The sequence below is a fragment of the Ambystoma mexicanum genome, chromosome 9 (genome assembly GCF_040938575.1).
Source record: "Ambystoma mexicanum isolate Mex_15411 chromosome 9, UKY_AmexF1_1, whole genome shotgun sequence".
NCBI lineage: Eukaryota > Metazoa > Chordata > Amphibia > Caudata > Ambystomatidae > Ambystoma > Ambystoma mexicanum.
Genome location: NC_090931.1, coordinates 1,488,808,500 through 1,488,828,996, shown reverse-complemented (window position 1 = coordinate 1,488,828,996; position 20,497 = coordinate 1,488,808,500). Strand labels below are relative to the sequence as shown.

The following is a 20,497-nucleotide window of genomic DNA, read 5'->3' as shown; positions in this document are numbered from 1 at the left end:
CTACATGCAGCAAAACTTGACTGATTGATCTGTGCAATGATTTAGTGAGTAATGTTGCGCACAACATTCAGATGAAAAGAAATGTTTTTGTAAAGTGAAAACCTAGGTACCAATGAAAGTCCCTTAAATGGTCAAGTCTAAACACTGGAGGGGCATGAGACCACCCATGAGGGTTCATCCACCAAAGGGATTCCCGCGGGTGGACCAAAGGCACTGGGACCCAGATGAAGAGTAATTCTCACTCCGATTGAGCCATGAGGCAGATGTGCAATTGGGGGGTCTGGCATCCAACAGTGGGCTTGCTCTGCTCCCTTCTCTTGGTTCACACACTGGAAAAGTTCCCACCAGGCAGTGAGTGAGAGGCAGTGATGCAGTGCACTCTAGCTGCAGGGAGCCCAGCATTCGCTGCCCGCAAACGGGGGGTCACCACTCATTGTCACTCTACTCAAAATGGCAAATGGCACTTTCTCGCAGGCGCTCTGTATACTTTTCATGCCATGAAGGGGATTGTGCCCAGCAGTGCGTCCTGAGGGTTTGCAGAGGTGCCAGGAAGGTGCAACACTTCAGAAAGATCTTGTGTGAGCCTTGAATGTAATTCCTGGGAGATACTGAGGTGTTCCATGTGTAACCTTTGCTGGCGCACCACGCATTCTGCCGTTGGGATTAGCCTCTGTGAGGTTGGCAGCCGTGGTTGGTGCTCCTTTAAAGCACCCTCCTGAACAAAACACAATCCTTTCTTCTAATCTAAAAATCATCTTAATGTAGCAAGATTAGAAGTGAACAGAGCACCACCGAAGCTACTGCACTCTCCATTCATGGGTTAACACTCCCTGTTGAGCTATGGAATTATGGTGCACGTGGAGGCGAGGGAATCGGATGCGATCAGTTGGTATAACCCACAATTTTGTTTGGTTTTATTAAGTGTGATAATGTTGAACAAACTTTATATACTTCACATATAAAAAGCAAGCTAACAATTGCACATATAAATGCACAATAAAATCCTTAATTTGTGATACATTGCCTATTAATCCATATAAGCTTTCAATTATCCTACATTATTAGTTATAAAACCATAAGATAACCCAATCTAAAATCAAGGGACAGCTTGTAAGATACTACCCTGATGGAGGAAACCCAGCAGAGGGGTTTATTCCCAGGTTGCGACTCAGCCCAGCCTAAAGACCAGAGGTCTCCCTCTTACAGAAGTCTGCAGCCCTCCTCTAGGCGCTTGCATCGCGTCAGGCTCTAGAGGGAACGTCTAAGCTAGCGTTGGCCAACTACAAACCTCGAGGGCCAGAAAACGAATGTGTTTTTCAGATTATCCCTCATTAATATTCATGAGCAAATATGTGCATACATTTGAAATCATTGTATGCAAATTTATCTCAGGAGTATTAAGGAGGTGTATCCCAAATAATCAAACATGGATGTGGCCCTCGAAGCCTGGAGTTGGATAACCCTGCCTAAGCCAAGCACAGGAGGGAATACTCGCTGCTTCTTCTGCAGGGACCCCATTCGCAGATGGTAAGAGCTCTTTCACACAGTGTGCACTTCCACAGTGTGCTGTATGAAACTCATGGTCGCAAGAGTAAAGACAGACGCAAGTGATCACAGTTCAAGGGGGTTTATTAAACTATGAATTCAGGGTGGAAAAATGCCTAACCTAAAACTAAATCGAAGATGGGAGCACGTTTTGACCATCAAATAAAATAAGGCAGTCCTTGTGGCGTTGTCAAAATAAAATGGCCTACACTAAGAAAAACCTATTGCCAATCCTTACTCTAAATACAAAAAGAGGTATGGGGCAATGTTCTCGATAAAGAAAAGTGTTCACAAAATAATTAAGTCAGGAAGTGATTGCCAGGGGTCTCCCTTCCCCATGTTTTGAGCACGGGACAAGGTGGATCTCCTGAGCACAGCACACACTCGAGCCTTCCCAGCACAAGACGACAGTTCTTTATCAGCTATAAGGTTCTTTGACGGTTAAGTCTCTTTTCAATAAAAGTCTCTTGTCTTCGAGGGCCTGATGCATTCAGCAAACAAAGTTCTGTTTCACATATACTTTGAGTGACGGCTTCACCCCAGAGACCCCCTCTTCTGGGTGCAGACCCCTCACAAGTCGCATTCAACAAATCAATTGAACAGTTCCTTTCTCAATGAACTTTGGGTGATGACTTTCCACCCCTGGATCTCCCCCTTCCGGGTTCGGACTCCTTTTCAAATGCTAGCCTCCCTCCTTCAGGTTCACAATGGCTTTTCTTGCATTCACAAGTCTTAATGTCTTTATAAACAATTCACTGTGGACATCCCTCCGTCGGGTTCTTTCCCGTCAACAACACACTGTTCACTAACTTTCACCATGAAGGATTCATTTCCCTTAGCTTTCTCAATCTGTCGGTCAAAGACTATTGACGGTACAGAGGATTTTACAAGACCCCTGTATGACCACTTTGACCTCTCCACCTCTTCCTACGGCCTTCTGGTTTCGGTAGTCTCTACCATCTGGTAATCGCCCATGGTTTCCTGCCTTAGTACCCACGTGGTGCCGGACGCCTCTGTTGCTGGTTTTCCCTCTCTTTTCTCTATAGTTCTTTTAAACTTTTCAAAGTTGAAATTAGCTGCTTGCTACTTTTCTTTCAACACAGTTCGGTTTCTTAACGACTTTCCCCTCCACTCACTGGCTGTGATGAACCGCTTGGCTTTCTTCTCCAAGTCAAGATTGGTACCACAGAGACCGGCGTTTCTCCCCGGCTTGGTAATCGGCGGAGGAGGGTCTTGTGTAGTGTTGACATCCGTTGAAATACATGCTGGCTATTGTTCTCAGACTTAGGTTTCCATCTGCAGAGATTTCACAGACCTTGGTTGGAAAGGGCAGGTCACTTCTCTCCTTGCCACCCCCTTGGTATGCGCTGTATTTTGCCTCCTTTGGAACTGCCGTGCTGAGTTAGCCCTCACGTCGTGCGGTCTGCCTTGCTTGTCCTGTTCTCTCATGCTCCACCTTTTATCACTGTGGGGATGGGAAAGGGCTGTCATGTGTGTGTGATTCCGGTCAGTTGCCTGACTTTGCCTGACCCTTCTATTGGGACATGTCAGGTAAACAACTCTGGTTTTAGTCTGTTGTCTTTCGTGTTGTGCGAAAGTGTTTGTGTCTGAAAAGGTGGGGGGGGCAGTGTTTTGGAATATCTTACATGGTATGATGGGGAAAAGGTGTTGAGAGAAGGGCGATACAGTGTCTCACCCACTAGTCTCCCACTCCCCAAGGACCCCCCATCCAGATGATCCTCCCTCACTGGTCCACCCCCAGGAACGGTATCCATTAGTGATGGCCGTGTCCTGGCCACCTGGATGACAAATCCCCGGGAACTAGCTAAGGAGACACAGTCGGGTTTCTCACAGTGGAGCAGGGAAGACCTGAGGACACAAAGGCAGTCACCTCCATGATACTGAGCCTGCCCACCACCAGTATTAAGTCTCTGTGCCCAGGCCCCTGTATACATTCATGCATGTCCCAAAGGAAGGTATAAACACTGGGTCAGTAAAATTAAAAACTGAAAACAATGTCAAGGAGCACAACGGAGGCCACCGATTGTCATCAACACCTTGTTATCCATCACACCGTGCCACGGTTATTGGTACTGCAGTCAGTGGAGACCTGGTGATGGCCCAAAAACAGCATCCAGTGTCCTTTTCCATGCCTTTTAGAATCAACCAGCTTCTGGATTTTCCTAAAAAATGATCACTTCATCTTGAGATTCCTTTACTTGCCAGCAAACATTTGTGTTCCTCTAAGATTCCCTCTAACTCGAAGCACCGACTAGTGTCCCACACCTGTTCCAAACCAGCTGATCCTTTTGGTGCCTATTGCGTTTGATGCTGTTTCTCTCCCAGTTGGGTAGTATGCTCATGCATACAGGGTTCAATGGAACTCAAGTACGGGTCTACGCTTGTTCTTAGTGTTCAAAGTCAAGCCTATCCCAGTGGGCTTTGATATTTGTGCACCTAGCACCCTTCCTATTATCATTGGGTTCTTTGTTTGTACCCTTAATGTTTAATGCTCTTCCTTTTATGTTTGGTTGTGGGTCTGTGCGTAGAAAGTACCCTTCTTTTCCAGTTTAGCTCCCTGCTATTGCTTGTGACCAAACCACCCAATGCCCCTCTCACTCCATTTGGGTTCCAGCTTATTCTACAGTGTGCTTGATTACCCTCCCTTACCCTTTGGGGGTCTATGCTTGTCCCCATACCAACCAATGCCCTTCTTACTCTACGTGGGTTCCATCGTATTCTACAGTGTGCTCGATTGCCCTCCCTTACCATTTGGGTTCCAAGCTTGTGCCCATACCATCCAATGCCATTCATACTCCAGTTGGGTTCCAGCTTATTCTACAGTGTGTTCGATTACCCTCCCTTCCGAGTTGGTTTCTATGCTTGTGCCCAAAGAATCCAAGGCCTTTTGTATTCAAGTTGGGTTCGAGGTTTGTCTGCCATGTGTTTAATGACCCGCCCTTCCCAACTGGGTTTCATTCTTGTACCCATAGCATCTGATGCCCTTCCTATTCTAGTTGGGTACTAGGTTTCTTTTCAGTGCGTCAGATCACCCATCCTTCCCATTTGGGTTCTATGCTTGTGTCCACAGAATCCTGTAACCTTGTTATTCTAGTTGGGTTCTACGTTTTTACACTGTATTCAATTACCCTCAATTTCCAATAGGGTTCTATGTTTGCGCACTTAGACTTTCATGTTCGTCCTCTTCCAGATGGGTTCTATGGTTGCACCCGAGGCTTTCTAACCCCTGCGATCACAGTTGAGCCTTGTGCTTTTATCCGTAGTGAACAATCAATGCCATTTTCACAAGTGGGGTTTAGGGTTTTCCAGCAGTGTTCCCGTGCAGGTGCAGTGATCGAGTCGTGCTGAAACTGTACGAAGCTACGATGGATGTTCTCGCACCTAACCTATTGACTGTTTGAGCTTCTTAGCTGTGTGGCAGTGAATGCCAGTTTTGTTCTGCTTTGGCCTCAGTGGCTCTTTTTTTGTGTGATGTGCATGCCCAGTGCTCCGCTCCTGATGGCATGCCATCTTTTCTTGCTGGGCTCATGGAAAATTCCATTTCCCCTCCTTGGTGGATATTTAGTTATAGAATTTCGTTAAAAATAAATGTCTTAGGCCTGCTACTGCCCTGTAGCCTTAAGGTCTGGAGTTCTCCGCGAGACCGCCGTGGTGGGTAAGCCTCCCGCTTCCCCAGCCCCCTCTGCCTTGGAGTTCAGGCAAAGTTTGAATTGTGTTCCAGGCTTTGTGTTTCATACTCCGAGTGCTTGGTTTCCAGGTGACCCAAGAATAAGATTACAGTGCGCTTGGTGCCAGCAGCAGCAGCAACCCAGCGCTGTGCTATTGAAAAGTTCATGGACTTCTGGTATTTTGCTAGGTCGGCATACACGATACTGCTAGATCTCCTCGTTCCATGATGGATGGAGGCTGAGGGACAAGTACATTGATACAGAACTAGTAATACATGACCTGTCCTGTTCACCATGTAAGTGATGCAGAAAGACCTTGATGGGGATCAATGCTCTGGTAGATCAATATGTGATTAGTAATCCATGGCCGGATCACTATGTGGGTGGTCCTGGTCATGCCTAGAGGATGACATATGGTTTTACAGATCAATATGGGATTAGCTATCCTTAACCCGCTCACCAGGTCCTGATCAAGCACAGATGGTGATCGATGGTCTAATGGAATAAAATGGGATTACTAATCCTTAGCCTGCTCACCATGCGAGTGGTACCTGTGAGGGTCTTGCCTACCCTCTCCGGGAGGTGTGCAATTGTTTTGGGTCTCTGGTCGGGCTTCTGCGAACTTCGTTTGACTTTCCGTGTGCTACGGCGGCCCCCAGTGCTCTGCTCCTCGCCGGCAGAGTCTCTGCCTCTGACCGCGATGTCCAGCTGTCTTTGTCTGGAGGTTGGCTCTCACAACCTTTCGGCCTGTCCTACCTCAGCGGACGCTGAGTGAGCTTCCCAGCAGGTCGGTAAGCATCCCAGATGCAGTGTTCAAGTTCCTCTGCTTTCTCGCTCTCACGATCCCTGATCCTCCAGGGACGACTTCTCTCTGGGTTCCTCCAGGGAGGGTCAAACACTGTTTTGAGTCCCTCTGCACTTTTATACTCAGTGTCCACATTGACTGGAACGCTTACTTTGGTTCTATGGGGCACTCTTCATGGCTCTGCACTTCTGAATGGTCCCAGTATTGGCATGGTCAATCTCTACTGGGTTAGTTGGACTCTTCCTCGTCCCAGTCTTCCAGTGCATTTCAGGTAGGTAGTCCCTACTCTTCCTTGTCTCATTGCTTCTCATGAGGGTTGTGTCATCTACCCTACACCAATACATGGAAGTGTGGTGTACTAGCGTACCCTGTATAGGGTAGGAGGATGAGGGAGGCTGTGGTGCAGTGTGGACATACCGGGTACTCCCTGGCTAGTCGTCCCTATATCCCTCCCCATGAGATACACCTGCTGAGTACCACTCCCAGGGTGACCATCGGTAACAGCCTCATGAAAAGTGGTTCTCCCCAGCGGAGAAGGGACGATTTCCAAGGGTTTGCCACATCTTCCTCCTCAGATGCCGTCATTTACAGGTGGCACAGTACACTTGTGGCACAGACTACTTCTGGTCTGCTCCATGGGCATCTTGGTCCTGGTCTCTACCTGGCCCAGCCGGGCCAAAGACTGGTCTGCAATAAGCATTTCTGGCCCAGCCCATTAGACCAGAGTCAATCCCTGGGGCGTGTCCCAAGAGAAATCGCAAACAAGGTAGCTAAATACTTCAGCTGATCTGGGAGAACCCCCGTTATTCCTGCCTTGGCACACCTCACTTTTTTGGTTCACCCAAAACAGACAAATATTTACTTGCGTGTAATGTCTGCCCCAGAAAGCTCCGCTGCAGGCATTACTGGCTGAAAGGAGGCTCACCGCTTCGCTTCCACCGCAGGCTCTGGCGGGTTTCTCTCTTAAACCTGCCCCACTAGTGGGTTCTGGGCAGACCATATAGGAAAGACATGAAGGCCCATGTCTTGGTCTGCACCTCAAGCCCCCACCCCAGAAAAAGACCAAAAATATATTAAAAAACCAATATAACAAAAGCATTCTAAGAATAGCGTGACTGGCCGATAGGTCAAGGCCTGAATTGCATGCCCAACATGTTAGTGTGGGCCAGTTTTCTTGGTCAAAATGGGCCCTTTTTGGGCCAAACTGGGCCACTTGGATTAGTTACTTCAATATACGGCTAGTAGTTTTGAACAGTTTCTAAACACAAACTTTAAAATGTAGAATTAACACCACATGTTGACCAAAAAAACTCCACCTTGGGTACTATTCAAACAGTCTGTCATAAAAGGAATTAATTGCTATTTCCATCTGAGAGCCACATTTTCCGTTAGTGGCCCCAGGCCAGTTTTATGCTCCAGGCCGACTCTGGCGTTCTTTCACCCCGAGCTTCAGAGCAAGCAAAGTGTCAAACTTACCGAAGCCGCTCGGAGAACTGCTTCCAGGCGCTCGTGCTCCCTGTGGAGAGACATGCACAGGTCAATACATGTGAAACAGCAGGTCACAGAGTAAACAGGCCACATCCCTACCAGAAACAGAACCCCACCAGCATCTCAACAACAGGCCTCACTAACTCCCAGGTCAGTGGTGCTCATTTCAGTGATCCCATGGCAAAAGTGCAACCTGAGCACTAAACCTCCTGAGATGTGTGGCGCCCTTTGCAGACTTCAACTAGGGTGCATCTGGTCCAGACAGGCGTGCATTGGCAGAGCTGTGAGAGGGTGGGGGGCAGAATTGGGTTCCATTGTCACAGGTGTAAAGGGTGGCAGTTGTAGAAACGCAGAGGGTGCCGTATATCAGGAGTGAGGTGCATTGATGGACTTTTAGCTGTCTGGGGGGTGCTGCTGGTCAAGTCTGACCAATCGACGGAAGTTCTGGTGAGTCGGGGTAGCAATAAAGGGTAGATTCATGTACAGTGATGGAGCTTTGTGTGGCAGTACTAGCTAGACGTGCATAGGGCGCTCTATGCCAGCATGGCAGTCAATTAGCAGAGCTGTAAGTGGCAGTACTGAAAGTGCAGAGGGTGTGTATGCCAGCATTGAGGTCCATTGGCGGGCTACTGATGGGTGGCAGTACTAATGTTGCAGGGAATCCGACTCGGCTCTCTATCAGATGTGAAAGGGTGGCTGATGTGGAACTTCAGTGGGTGTTGCATTTCAAGAGTGAGGGGCATTGGCAGCTCGCTATGTAGCTGTGCTTCAAGTGCAGGGGGCGCAGCCGAGCTGCTGCACTAAGATAGCAGAAACTGCTTGATATAAGAATTGAGGTGCATTGGCAGTGCTGTGCAAGGGTGCCATTAAAAGAATGGCAGGCGGTGCAGTAGGTCAGGACCGATGTGCATTGGTAGAGTGAGGAAGGAATCCCACTCTGACGTGGGAATAAACAGAAGGTCGAGTAGTCCATGACTCTCGAGCAAGAAGAATGATTAGGTGAGAAGGAGAATGTGATGGAATGACTCCTGGGTAGGAAGAGGAAATGAATGAGCATATGAAGGAACGGCAGAAAAGAAGGAGCATGCGAAGAAATGACTGTCAGGCAGGAAGCGGAATAGAACAAGCATGTGAGGGAATGACTCCAAGGCAAGAAAAGGGAATGGAATGAGAAGGCGAAGGTAGGACTCTCAGGCAAGACGAATGAATAGAATGAGCATGTTATTGGAATGACTCCCAATCAAGAAGGAATAAAATGAGCATATGAAGGAATGGCAGAAAAGAAAGAGCGTGTGAAGGAATGACTCTCAGGTAAAAAAGGAACAAAAGGGATGTACTTATGGTATTAAGAAAATTGAGGAATGTTTTAAGTTTAATTTAAGCCTCGATCTTGTGGACTTTTGTTAAAAGTCTATGAGTAAAGTTTTCATAATCCCCATCTATGGGTGAGCGCATTCCTTAGGATCAACATATTGTTGAGGTTTAGGAGCGACTCTCAGGAAGGAAGCGGAATAGAATGAGCATGTGAGGGAATGATTCTCAGGTAGGAAGCGGAATAGAATGAGCATGTGAGGGATTCTCAGGCAGGAAGCGGTATAGAATGAGCATGAGAGGGAATGATTCTCAGGCAGGAAGCGGAATAGAATGAGCATGTGAGGGAATGATTCTCAGGCAGGAAGCGGTATAGAATGAGCATGTGAGGGAATGATTCTCAGGCAGGAAGCGGAATAGAATGAGCATGAGAGGGAATGATTCTCAGGCAGGAAGCGGAATAGAATGAGCATGTGAGGGAATGATTCTCAGGCAGGAAGCGGAATAGAATGAGCATGAGAGGGAATGATTCTCAGGCAGGAAGCGGAATAGAATGAGCATGTGAGGGAATGATTCTCAGGCAGGAAGCGGAATAGAATGAGCATGTGAGGGAATGATTCTCAGGCAGGCAGCGGAATAGAATGAGCATGTGAGGGAATGATTCTCAGGCAGGAAGCGGAATAGAATGAGCATGTGAGGGAATGATTCTGACGCAGGAAGCGGAATAGAATGAGCATGTGAGGGATTCTCAGGCAGGAAGCGGAATAGAATGAGCATGTGAGGGAATGATTCTCAGGCAGGAAGCGGAATAGAATGAGCATGTGAGGGAATGATTCTCAGGCAGGAAGCGGAATAGAATGAGCATGTGAGGGAATGATTCTCAGGCAGGAAGCGGAATAGAATGAGCATGTGAGGGAATGATTCTCAGGCAGGAAGCGGAATAGAATGAGCATGTGAGGGAATGATTCTCAGTCAGGAAGCGGAATAGAATGAGCATGAGGGGGAATGATTCTGAGGCAGGAAGCAGAATAGAATGAGCATGTGAGGGAATGATTCTCAGGCAGGAAGCGGAATAGAACTAGCATTTGTAGGTATGACCCTCGGGCAACAAGCGAAAAGAACGAGTATGTGAGGGAATGACTCCCAGGCAAGAAAAGGGAATAGAATGAGAATGTGAAGGAATGACTCCCAATCAAGAAGAAAGAAGGAATAGAAAAAGCATGTGATGGAATGACTTCCGGGCAGCAAGAGGAAAAGGATGAGCATATGAAGGAAAGGCAGAATAGAACGAGCATGTGAGGCCAGCCAAGAAGAATGAATGGAATGAGCATGTGAAAGAATGACTCCCGGGCAAGAAGAATGAATGCAATGAGCATGTGAAAGAATGACTCAAGGAAAAAATAGGCAATAGAATTAGTATGCAAAGGAATGACTCTCAGGTAAGAAGAGAAAAAGAATGAGCATGTGAGGGAATGACTCATCAAGAATGAATAAAACTAGGATGTGAGGAAATGACTCCTGGCAGGAAGAGGAAAAGAACTAGCATATGAAGAAATGACTCCCAGGCAGGAAGAGGAACAGAATGAGCATGTGAAGGAATGACTCCCAGGCAGAAAGAAGAACAGAATGAGCATGTGAAGGAATGACTCCCAGGCAGGAAGAAGAACAGAATGAGCATGTGAAGGAATGACTCCCAGGCAGGAAGAGGAACAGAATGAGCATGTGAAGGAATAACTCCCAGGCAGGAAGAAGAACAGAATGAGCATGTGAAGGAATGACTCCCAGACAGGAAGAGGAACAGAATGAGCATGTGAAGGAATGACTCCCAGGCAGGAAGAAGAACAGAATGAGCATGTGAAGGAATGACTCCCAGGCAGGAAGAGGAACAGAATGAGCATGTGAAGGAATAACTCCCAGGCAGGAAGAAGAACAGAATGAGCATGTGAAGGAATGACTCCCAGGAAGGAAGAGGAACAGAATGAGCATGTGAAGGAATGACTCCCAGGCAGGAAGAAGAACAGAATGAGCATGTGAAGGAATGACTCCCAGGCAGGAAGAGGAACAGAATGAGCATGTGAAGGAATGACTCCCAGGCAGGAAGAGGAACAGAATGAGCATGTGAAGGAATGACTCCCAGGCAGGAAGAGGAACAGAATGAGCATGTGAAGGAATAACGCCCCTGCAGTGTGAATGAACAGAGCGAGCACGCCATGGCACCCCAGCAATAGGAATGAAGAAAAGGAAGTAAGGATACCCCAGTAGTGGGAATACATACGAGTATACAAAGGAATCAATAGGATGGGCATGGGAAGGAATGAACAGGATGGGAAGGAATGAACAGGATGGGCATGGAAAGGAATGGGACCCAGTAGTGGGAACAAACAGGATGCGCATATGAAGGAATTAATAGGATGAGCATGGGAAGGAAAGGCACCCAGCAGAGGGATTAAATGGGATGGGAATGAATAGTATGAGCATAGAAAGGAAGGAATAGGATGAACATAGGAAGGCATAAATAGGAGCAACATATGAAGTAAGGGTACCCAACAGTGGCAATAAATAGGGAGGAATGATTAGGATGATCATGGGAAGGAATGACACCCTCGAAGTGTGAATGAACAGGCAGAGCATAAGGATTAATTGCACCCTATCCCCATCAATGGGAATAATTAGGATGAGCCTGCGAAGGAAGGAATGGGATGAGCATAGGAAGGAATGAACAGGAGTAGCATAGGAAGGATTGACATCCCAACAGGAGTAATGAATAGGATGGGCATGGGAAGGAATTAATATGATGAGCATATGAAGCAATGGCACCCAGCAGTGGAAATAATTGGGATGAGCATGGAAAGGAATGATTAGGATGTGCACAGGAAGGATTGAATAGGATGAGCATGGGAAGGAAGGAAGGAATAGGATGGGCACAGGAAGGAATGACACTCAGCAGGAGGAATGAATAGGATGCGCATAGGAAGGATTGAATAGTATGGACATAAGAAGGACTGAATAGGATGGGAAGGAAGGAATAGGATGAGCATATGAAGCAATGGCACCCAGCAGTGGAAATAATTGGGATGAGCATGGGAAGGAATGATTAGGATGCGCATAGGAAGGATTGAATAGGATGAGCATGGGAAGGAAGGAAGGAATAGGATGGGCACAGGAAGGAATGACACTCAGCAGGAGGAATGAATAGGATGCGCATAGAAAGGATTGAATAGTATGGACATAAGAAGGACTGAATAGGATGGCAAGGAAGGAATAGGATGAGCATATGAAGCAATGGCACCCAGCAGTGGAAATAATTGGGATGAGCATGGGAAGGAATGATTAGGATGTGCATAGGAAGGATTGAATAGTATGGGCATAAGAAGGACTGAATATGATGGGAAGGAAGGAATAGGATGGGCACGGGAAGGCATAGCTCATTGGCAGTGACTTAAACAGGGAAAGGGGTGTCCCAGAAGGCACCGCTCTCCTGCGTGCCCTATAGGTAGGCGAGTTGGGGGCGTACATGGGGATTACTCGATTTCATAATGTAAACCAACCTGTTCTCCTCTTCCTCCCTTTCCTTTTCTTCCTGCTTTCTCCGCTCCTCCTCCACCCTCCTCATCCTCTGCTCCTCCTCCAGGCGCCTCCGTTCCTCCTCTAGGCGCTTGCGCTCCTCCTCCAGGCGCCTGCGTTCCTCCTCCTTGCGCCTGCGCTCCGCCTGCAGCAGCTGGCGGTAGAGGCGGCGCGCCAGCTGCGCCCGCCAGAGCTTCTGGAGCACTAGCGCCGCGGCCTGCAGGCGCAGGAAAGCGCGCCTCGAGGCGCAGGCCCGGTAGTTCTTCTGGATGGTGAGCACGCTGAGCTGGACCTTCCGGAAGCGCTTCCTGCGGACGCACAATCGGGAAAGGACGCTTTAGGCAGCAGAGGCCTGGCCTGGCAGGCGACCAAGGCACACAGCCGGGGCAAGCAGAGGGCGGCCGGCGCCTCCAGCACACCCTCACAGAAGGCAGCTCAGGCTTCCGCATCATCGGCAGCAAACACCACCACACACACACACACACACTCGAAACCAAGATGCACACAATCACAGTCAGCCGCCTCACAACCATCTCCATTGCAAGGCATAGAGAACCCAAACACACCCAGCAACCCGCCCTACCCAAAATGCAAACATTACAGCCACTCTTCCAAGGCACTCAATATCACAACCAGTGCTATCCAAACACACCCACCAACCCACCCCTGCCCAAAATGCAAACATTACAAACAGCCACTCAATAGCATAACCAGTGCTATCCAAACACACCCACCAACCCACCCCTACCCAAAATGCAAACAGACAGCCACTCTCCAAGGCACTCGATAGCATAACCAAAGCCTTCCAAACACACCCACCCCTCCCCAAAATGCAAAGATTACAGACAGCCACTCTCCAAGGCACTCAATATCACAACCAGTGCTATCCAAACACACCCACCAACCCACCCCTGCCCAAAATGCAAACATTAGACAGCCACTCTCCAAGGCACTCAATATTATAAACAAAGCCATCCAAACACACCCACCAACCGACCGACCCCTACCCAAAATGCAAACATTAGACAGCCACTCTCCAAGGCACACAATATCATAACCAAAGCCATCCAAACACACCCACCAACCCACCCCTCCCCAAAAAGCAAAGATTACAGCCAGCCACTCTCCAAGGCACTCAATATCATAACCAAAGCCATCCAAACACACCAACCAACCGACCCCTACCCAAAATTCAAACATTACTAACCACCACTCTGCAAGGCACTCAGTATCATAACCAAAGCTATCTAAACACACCCACCCCTACTCAAAATGCAATGATTACAGACAGCCACTCTCCAAGGCACTCAATAGTATAACCACTGCTTATGCAAAACTGGGGCTTTTAAAGGGGGGTGGGCAAAAATTGGCATGGCCTGGCGAGTCGGGACTGCAAGTAAGAGGCACCACTTCCTTGACCCGAATGCCTCCTGCTAGACCACGCCCCTTTTCAGCCCCAGCCAACTAAAGCCCTGGTTATAACCAAATCGATCCAAACACACCCACAAACCTGCCTCAACCCAAAATTCAGACATTACAACCAGCCACTATCCAAGACCTGCAACCGGCCCAAGTAACATATGAAAAGCATCAAACCCGGTGTCAATCCAAGAGAACCTACTTTACAGCATTGCCCCTTCACAACAGTTCCTACACAAAATCCAAACATCGCAACCATTCCATACCCTAGACACAAAAAATGCCACTACCAGCCAGCCAATTCACGGCACAAACCAAAACCAAAAGAACCAAACACCACCAGCGCAACCAGCTACTATTACAAACCAAAACACTACAACAGGCCTGCAGTCATGCCAAAAAACAACCAATTTCATGCAAGACGACCAAAACCAAACGTTACACCAAGCCCCTATCCAACTCACAATATGCATCGCCAACGCACATGTAGGCTAAACAGCACAGCAACAGCCCTTTTCAAACAATACGCCCAGTCCCTTTGCATACCACACACAAACCAGCACCACCTGTCTATATTCAACACCTTGGCAACACCAAGAGTAGGCTCTACTGAAAACCAAAATAATACAAACAAGCCCACGTCCAAGTCCCCCACTACACAACCAATTCCCAGCCAAGACCAACAAATCCCAAACCGCTGCCAAAAACAGCCAACATAAACATCCCTTATGAAATACGCACACAATAAAATAACTAGAAGTCAAGTACATGCACAGTGACATATCAACCAACGTGTAGCATACACACAACACACAGCCCTACCCAAACGACAACATATGCAGCGCCTTTACAAAATCCACACACCACTACATGTTCGTATTATACACCCAGATAACACCACAACCAGACTGGATACAACAACCCCATCCAAGAAACACACACGAGTCAAGACCCAAACTCCACACCCATTCATTATTCAAAACACATGCAACACAGCCAGCCCCTATCCAAGGCTACCAAATCACAACTACCTTTAACCCAAAACCCAAATACTTCACCCATCCCTGGGCATGATACAGTATCAAAAGCAGCCCATATCAAACAGGTGAAAACATGTGAGGACATATTAAACATGTGCAGCAAATACGAAGCCATGATTAACAAACATCGCCACAAACAGTGTTATACAAGACAAACACATACAGCACCCATTCAAGACTGATACACCACAAATGGCTTGCATCGAAGACCCAGGTCATAAACAGCACATGGTCAAGCCCCAGACACCAGAACCACCCCATGCATGGCTCAATGCCGTTTTTTGTTATCCATGGGTCAAACACCACCATAACCAGCCGCTATTCAATACTGAAACGCAGCATGAATCCCGTAACCTATGGCTCTCCAGCCGGTTCACTCGCAATGTAGCCCATCATATAATCCCAAACCTCTTCACACACTTGCCAGGTAGCCTAACATATAATTCCACACATCTTCACACACTTGCCATGTAGCATATCCTATAATCTCACTCCTCTTCACACACTTGCCAGGTAGCCTAGCATATATTCTCACTCCTCTTCACACACTTGCCATGTAGCCCAGCATATAATTCCACACATCTTCACACACTTGCCATGTAGCATATCCTATAATCTCACTCCTCTTCACACACTTGCCAGGTAGCCTAGCATATAATCTCACTCCTCTTCACACACTTGCCAGGTAGCCTAGCATATATTCTCACTCCTCTTCACACACTTGCCATGTAGCCCAGCATATAATTCCACACATCTTCACACACTTGCCATGTAGCATATCCTATAATCTCACTCCTCTTCACACACTTGCCAGGTAGCCTAGCATATAATCTCACTCCTCTTCACACACTTGCCATGTAGCGCAGCATATAATTCCACACATCTTCACACACTTGCCATGTAGCATATCCTATAATCTCACTCCTCTTCACACACTTGCCAGGTAGCCTAGCATATAATCTCACTCCTCTTCACACACTTGCCATGTAGCCCAGCATATAATTCCACACATCTTCACACACTTGCCATGTAGCATATCCTATAATCTCACTCCTCTTCACACACTTGCCAGGTAGCCTAGCATATATTCTCACTCCTCTTCACACACTTGCCATGTAGCCCAGCATATAATTCCACACATCTTCACACACTTGCCATGTAGCATATCCTATAATCTCACTCCTCTTCACACACTTGCCAGGTAGCCTAGCATATAATCTCACTCCTCTTCACACACTTGCCAGGTAGCCTAGCATATATTCTCACTCCTCTTCACACACTTGCCATGTAGCCCAGCATATAATTCCACACATCTTCACACACTTGCCATGTAGCATATCCTATAATCTCACTCCTCTTCACACACTTGCCAGGTAGCCTAGCATATAATCTCACTCCTCTTCACACACTTGCCAGGTAGCCTAGCATATATTCTCACTCCTCTTCACACACTTGCCATGTAGCCCAGCATATAATTCCACACATCTTCACACACTTGCCATGTAGCATATCCTATAATCTCACTCCTCTTCACACACTTGCCAGGTAGCCTAGCATATAATCTCACTCCTCTTCACACACTTGCCAGGTAGCCTAGCATATATTCTCACTCCTCTTCACACACTTGCCATGTAGCCCAGCATATAATTCCACACATCTTCACACACTTGCCATGTAGCATATCCTATAATCTCACACATCTTCACACACTTGCCATGTAGCATATCCTATAATCTCACACCTCTTCATACACTTGCCATGTGGCCTAGCCTATTATCTCACAACTCTTCAGTCACTTTGCCATGTAGCCTAGCATATCATCCCACACTTCTTCACACACTTGCCATGTAGTTTAGCCTATAATGTAACACCTCTTCGCCCACTTGCTATGTAGCCTATCATATAATCCCACACCTCTTCACTCACTTGCCATGTGGCCTAGCCTATAATCTCACACTTCTTCCTTACCTTGCCATGTAGCCTAACATATAATCTCACACCTCTTTACTCACTTGCCATGTATCCTAACATATAATCCCACACCTCTTCACACAATTGCCATGTAGCCTAACATATAATCTCACACCTCTTCATTCAGTTGCCATGTAGCCTAGTATATAATCCCACACCTCTTCACACACTTGCCATGTGGTCTAACATATAATCCCACACCTCTTCCTTACCTTGCCATATAGCCTAGTATATAATCTCACACCTCTTCACTCAATGGCCATGTAACCGATCCTATAATCTCACCCCTCTTCTTTACTTTGCCATGTACCTGAGCATATAATCTCACACCGGCCACGTAGCCTAGCATATAATCTCACACCTCGTCACTCACTTTCCATGTAGCCTACCAGTCAGCACCTGACTCGCTTCTACAATTCAGGAAGGAGCTCAAGACCCTCCTCTTCAAGGAATGGCTCCTCCCTAACCCATCGGTCCACACTCGCAACTCCCCACCTGATCAGAAAACAGGCAATCTGACCTCCACTGCATCCTTCCTCAGGTTCCATGTAGACCCCATGCTGACAAATTGCCCACCTTCCCCCTCCCCCGTTAGCTCTCGACTCCCCAGTTTCTCTGCTCCCCTCACCATATTGTTCCCTCTGATTGTAAAGTGCTCCATTGCTTCTCAAAGCTATGTCCACGCTCAGAAAATGCCCTGATAAGAATGAAGCCTAGCATATAAGTGCACACCTCTCCACTCACCTTTCCAGGTGGGTCAAGATATACAATATTCTCACACCTCTCCACTCACCTTTCCAGGTGGGCCAAGATATACAATATTCTCACACCTCTCCACTCGCCTTTCCAGGTGGGCCAAGATATACAATATTCTCAAACCTCTCCACTCGCCTTTCCAGGTGGGCCAAGATCTACAATATTCTCACACCTCTCAACTCGCCTTTCCAGGTGGGCCAAGATATACAATATTCTCACACCTCTCAACTCGCCTTTCCAGGTGGGCCAAGATATACAATATTCTCACACCTCTCCACTCGCCTTTCCAGGTGGGCCAAGATATACAATACTCTCACACCTCTCCACTCGCCTGTCCAGGTGGGCCAAGATATACAATACTCTCACACCTCTCCACTCGCCTGTCCAGGTGGGCCAAGATATACAATACTCTCACACCTCTCCACTCGCCTGTCCAGGTGGGCCAAGATATACAATATTCTCACACCTCTCCACTCGCCTGTCCAGGTGGGCCAAGATATACAATATTCTCACACCTCTCCACTCGCCTGTCCAGGTGGGCCAAGATATACAATACACACACCTCTCCACTCGCCTGTCCAGGTGGGCCAAGATATACAATACACACACACCTCTCCACTCGCCTGTCCAGGTGGGCCAAGATATACAATATTCTCACACCTCTCCACTCGCCTGTCCAGGTGGGCCAAGATATACAATATTCTCACACCTCTCCACTCACCTGTCCAGATGGGCCAAGATATACAATATTCTCACACCTCTCCACTCGCCTGTCCAGGTGGGCCAAGATATACAATATTCTCACACCTCTCCACTCGCCTGTCCAGGTGGGCCAAGATATACAATACACACCCACCTCTCCACTCGCCTGTCCAGGTGGGCCAAGTTATACAATACACACACACACCTCTCCACTCGCCTGTCCAGGTGGGCCAAGATATACAATATTCTCACACCTCTCCATTCGCCTGTCCAGGTGGGCCAAGATATACTATATTCTCACACCTCTCCACTCACCTGTCCAGGTGGGCCAAGATATACAATGCACACACACCTCTCCACTCGCCTGTCCAGGTGGGCCAAGATATACAATATTCTCACACCTCTCCACTCGCCTGTCCAGGTGGGCCAAGATATACTATATTCTCACACCTCTCCACTCGCCTGTCCAGGTGGGCCAAGATATATAATACACACACACACACCTCTCCACTCAATTGTCCAGGTGGGCCATGATATAAAATAATCACACACCTCTTCACTTGCCATGTCATATTGCCCAGGATATACTTGCACTCCTCTTCTTTCACTTTACTTGGTTTCCCAGGATGGGATCTCACACCTCGCCACTCACCTTGCCATGTAGCCTATCATATAATCCCACACCTTGCCACTCACCTTGCCATGTAGCCCAAGATGTGGGCTCGAATAATCATAGCGGCCTTTTGCAGTTTTTCTTCCCGGTTCTTCTCCAGTTTCTGCTCCAGTTCTTCCTTCAGGAATACCTAGCAAAAGCAAGGACAGGAGAGCGAGAGGATGAGTGGGTCATTTCCTGGACAGGTCCAAGAGTGGGTACATTCCTGCACACAGCCAACAATGGGCCAGTCCCTGGACACAGCCAACAATGGGCCTGTCCCTGGACACAGCCAAGGACACGGACACGGCCAACAATGGGCCAGGTCCCTGGACACGGCCAACAATGGGCCAGGTCCCTGGACACGGCCAACAATGGGCCAGGTCCCTGGACACGGCCAACAATGGGCCAGGTCCCTGGACACGGCCAACAATGGGCCTGGTCCCTGGACACGGCCAACAATGGGCCTGGTCCCTGGACACGGCCAACAATGGGCCTGGTCCCTGGACACGGCCAACAATGGGCCTGGTCCCTGGACACGGCCAACAATGGGCCTGGTCCCTGGACACGGCCAACAATGGGCCTGGTCCCTGGACACTGCCAAGGACACGGCCAACAATGGGCCAGTCCCTGGACACTGCCAAGGACACGGCCAACAATGGGCCAGTCCCTGGACACGGCCAAGGACAGGGCCAAGGACAGGGCCAACAATGGGCCAGGGGGCCAGTCCCTGGACACGGCCAACAATGGGCCAGGTCCCTGGACACGGCCAACAATGGGCCAGGTCCCTGGACACGGCCAACAATGGGCCAGGTCCCTGGACACGGCCAACAATGGGCCAGGTCCCTGGACACGGCCAACAATGGGCCAGGTCCCTGGACACGGCCAACAATGGGCCAGGTCCCTGGACACGGCCAACAATGGGCCTGGTCCCTGGACACGGCCAACAATGGGCCTGGTCCCTGGACACGGCCAACAATGGGCCTGGTCCCTGGACACGGCCAACAATGGGCCTGGTCCCTGGACACGGCCAACAATGGGTCTGGTCCCTGGACACGGCCAACAATGGGCCTGGCCCCTGGACAGGGCCAACAAAACAATGGGCCTGGCCCCTGGACAGGGCCAACAATGGGCCTGGCCGTGTAACATCGGTTAGTGGTTACACACAGCCAACAATAGGTTAAGTTCCTGGACACAGCAGGGAGCAATTCATATCAAGTTCCTGCATTTGGTCAATCCCTGAACCTGTCTAGCAGATAAATTCCATGAAAGTTCCAAGAGTGGGTCACATGTCGCACCAAAATGTGTGCATGTCATGGTGGGACAATCCTTCAATACCTCCAGTTCTGGGCCACTCTTTCCGCATGCCCACCTGTCTGACGTAATCAGTCATGCAATCCCTGGCAACGTCCAGCAGTAATTCAGTCCCCGGGCACCTTCAGCAGTCACTCAGTCCTGAGGCATGTGCGGCAGTCAGTCATTCCCTGCCATATCCAGTAGTCCGTCAATCCCTGATCACAAGCAGTCCTTCAACCCTAGCATGCCCAGCAAAGCA

The 20,497-nt window shown here is 48.5% G+C and overlaps 1 protein-coding gene across 1 annotated transcript in view; it reads right to left on the bottom strand.

Annotated features, from left to right (window-relative positions):
* Positions 1-20,497, bottom strand: part of LOC138489261 (unconventional myosin-X-like) — a 788,454-nt gene that overhangs the window by 183,742 nt on the left and 584,215 nt on the right. Inside the window, exons 22-24 of the mRNA XM_069616957.1 lie at positions 18,987-19,093; positions 12,387-12,710; positions 7,516-7,555 (exon numbers count right to left, since the gene is read on the bottom strand). Of these exons, the coding sequence (XP_069473058.1) occupies positions 7,516-7,555; positions 12,387-12,710; positions 18,987-19,093 (471 nt within the window). The remainder of the gene's footprint in view (positions 1-7,515; positions 7,556-12,386; positions 12,711-18,986; positions 19,094-20,497) is intronic.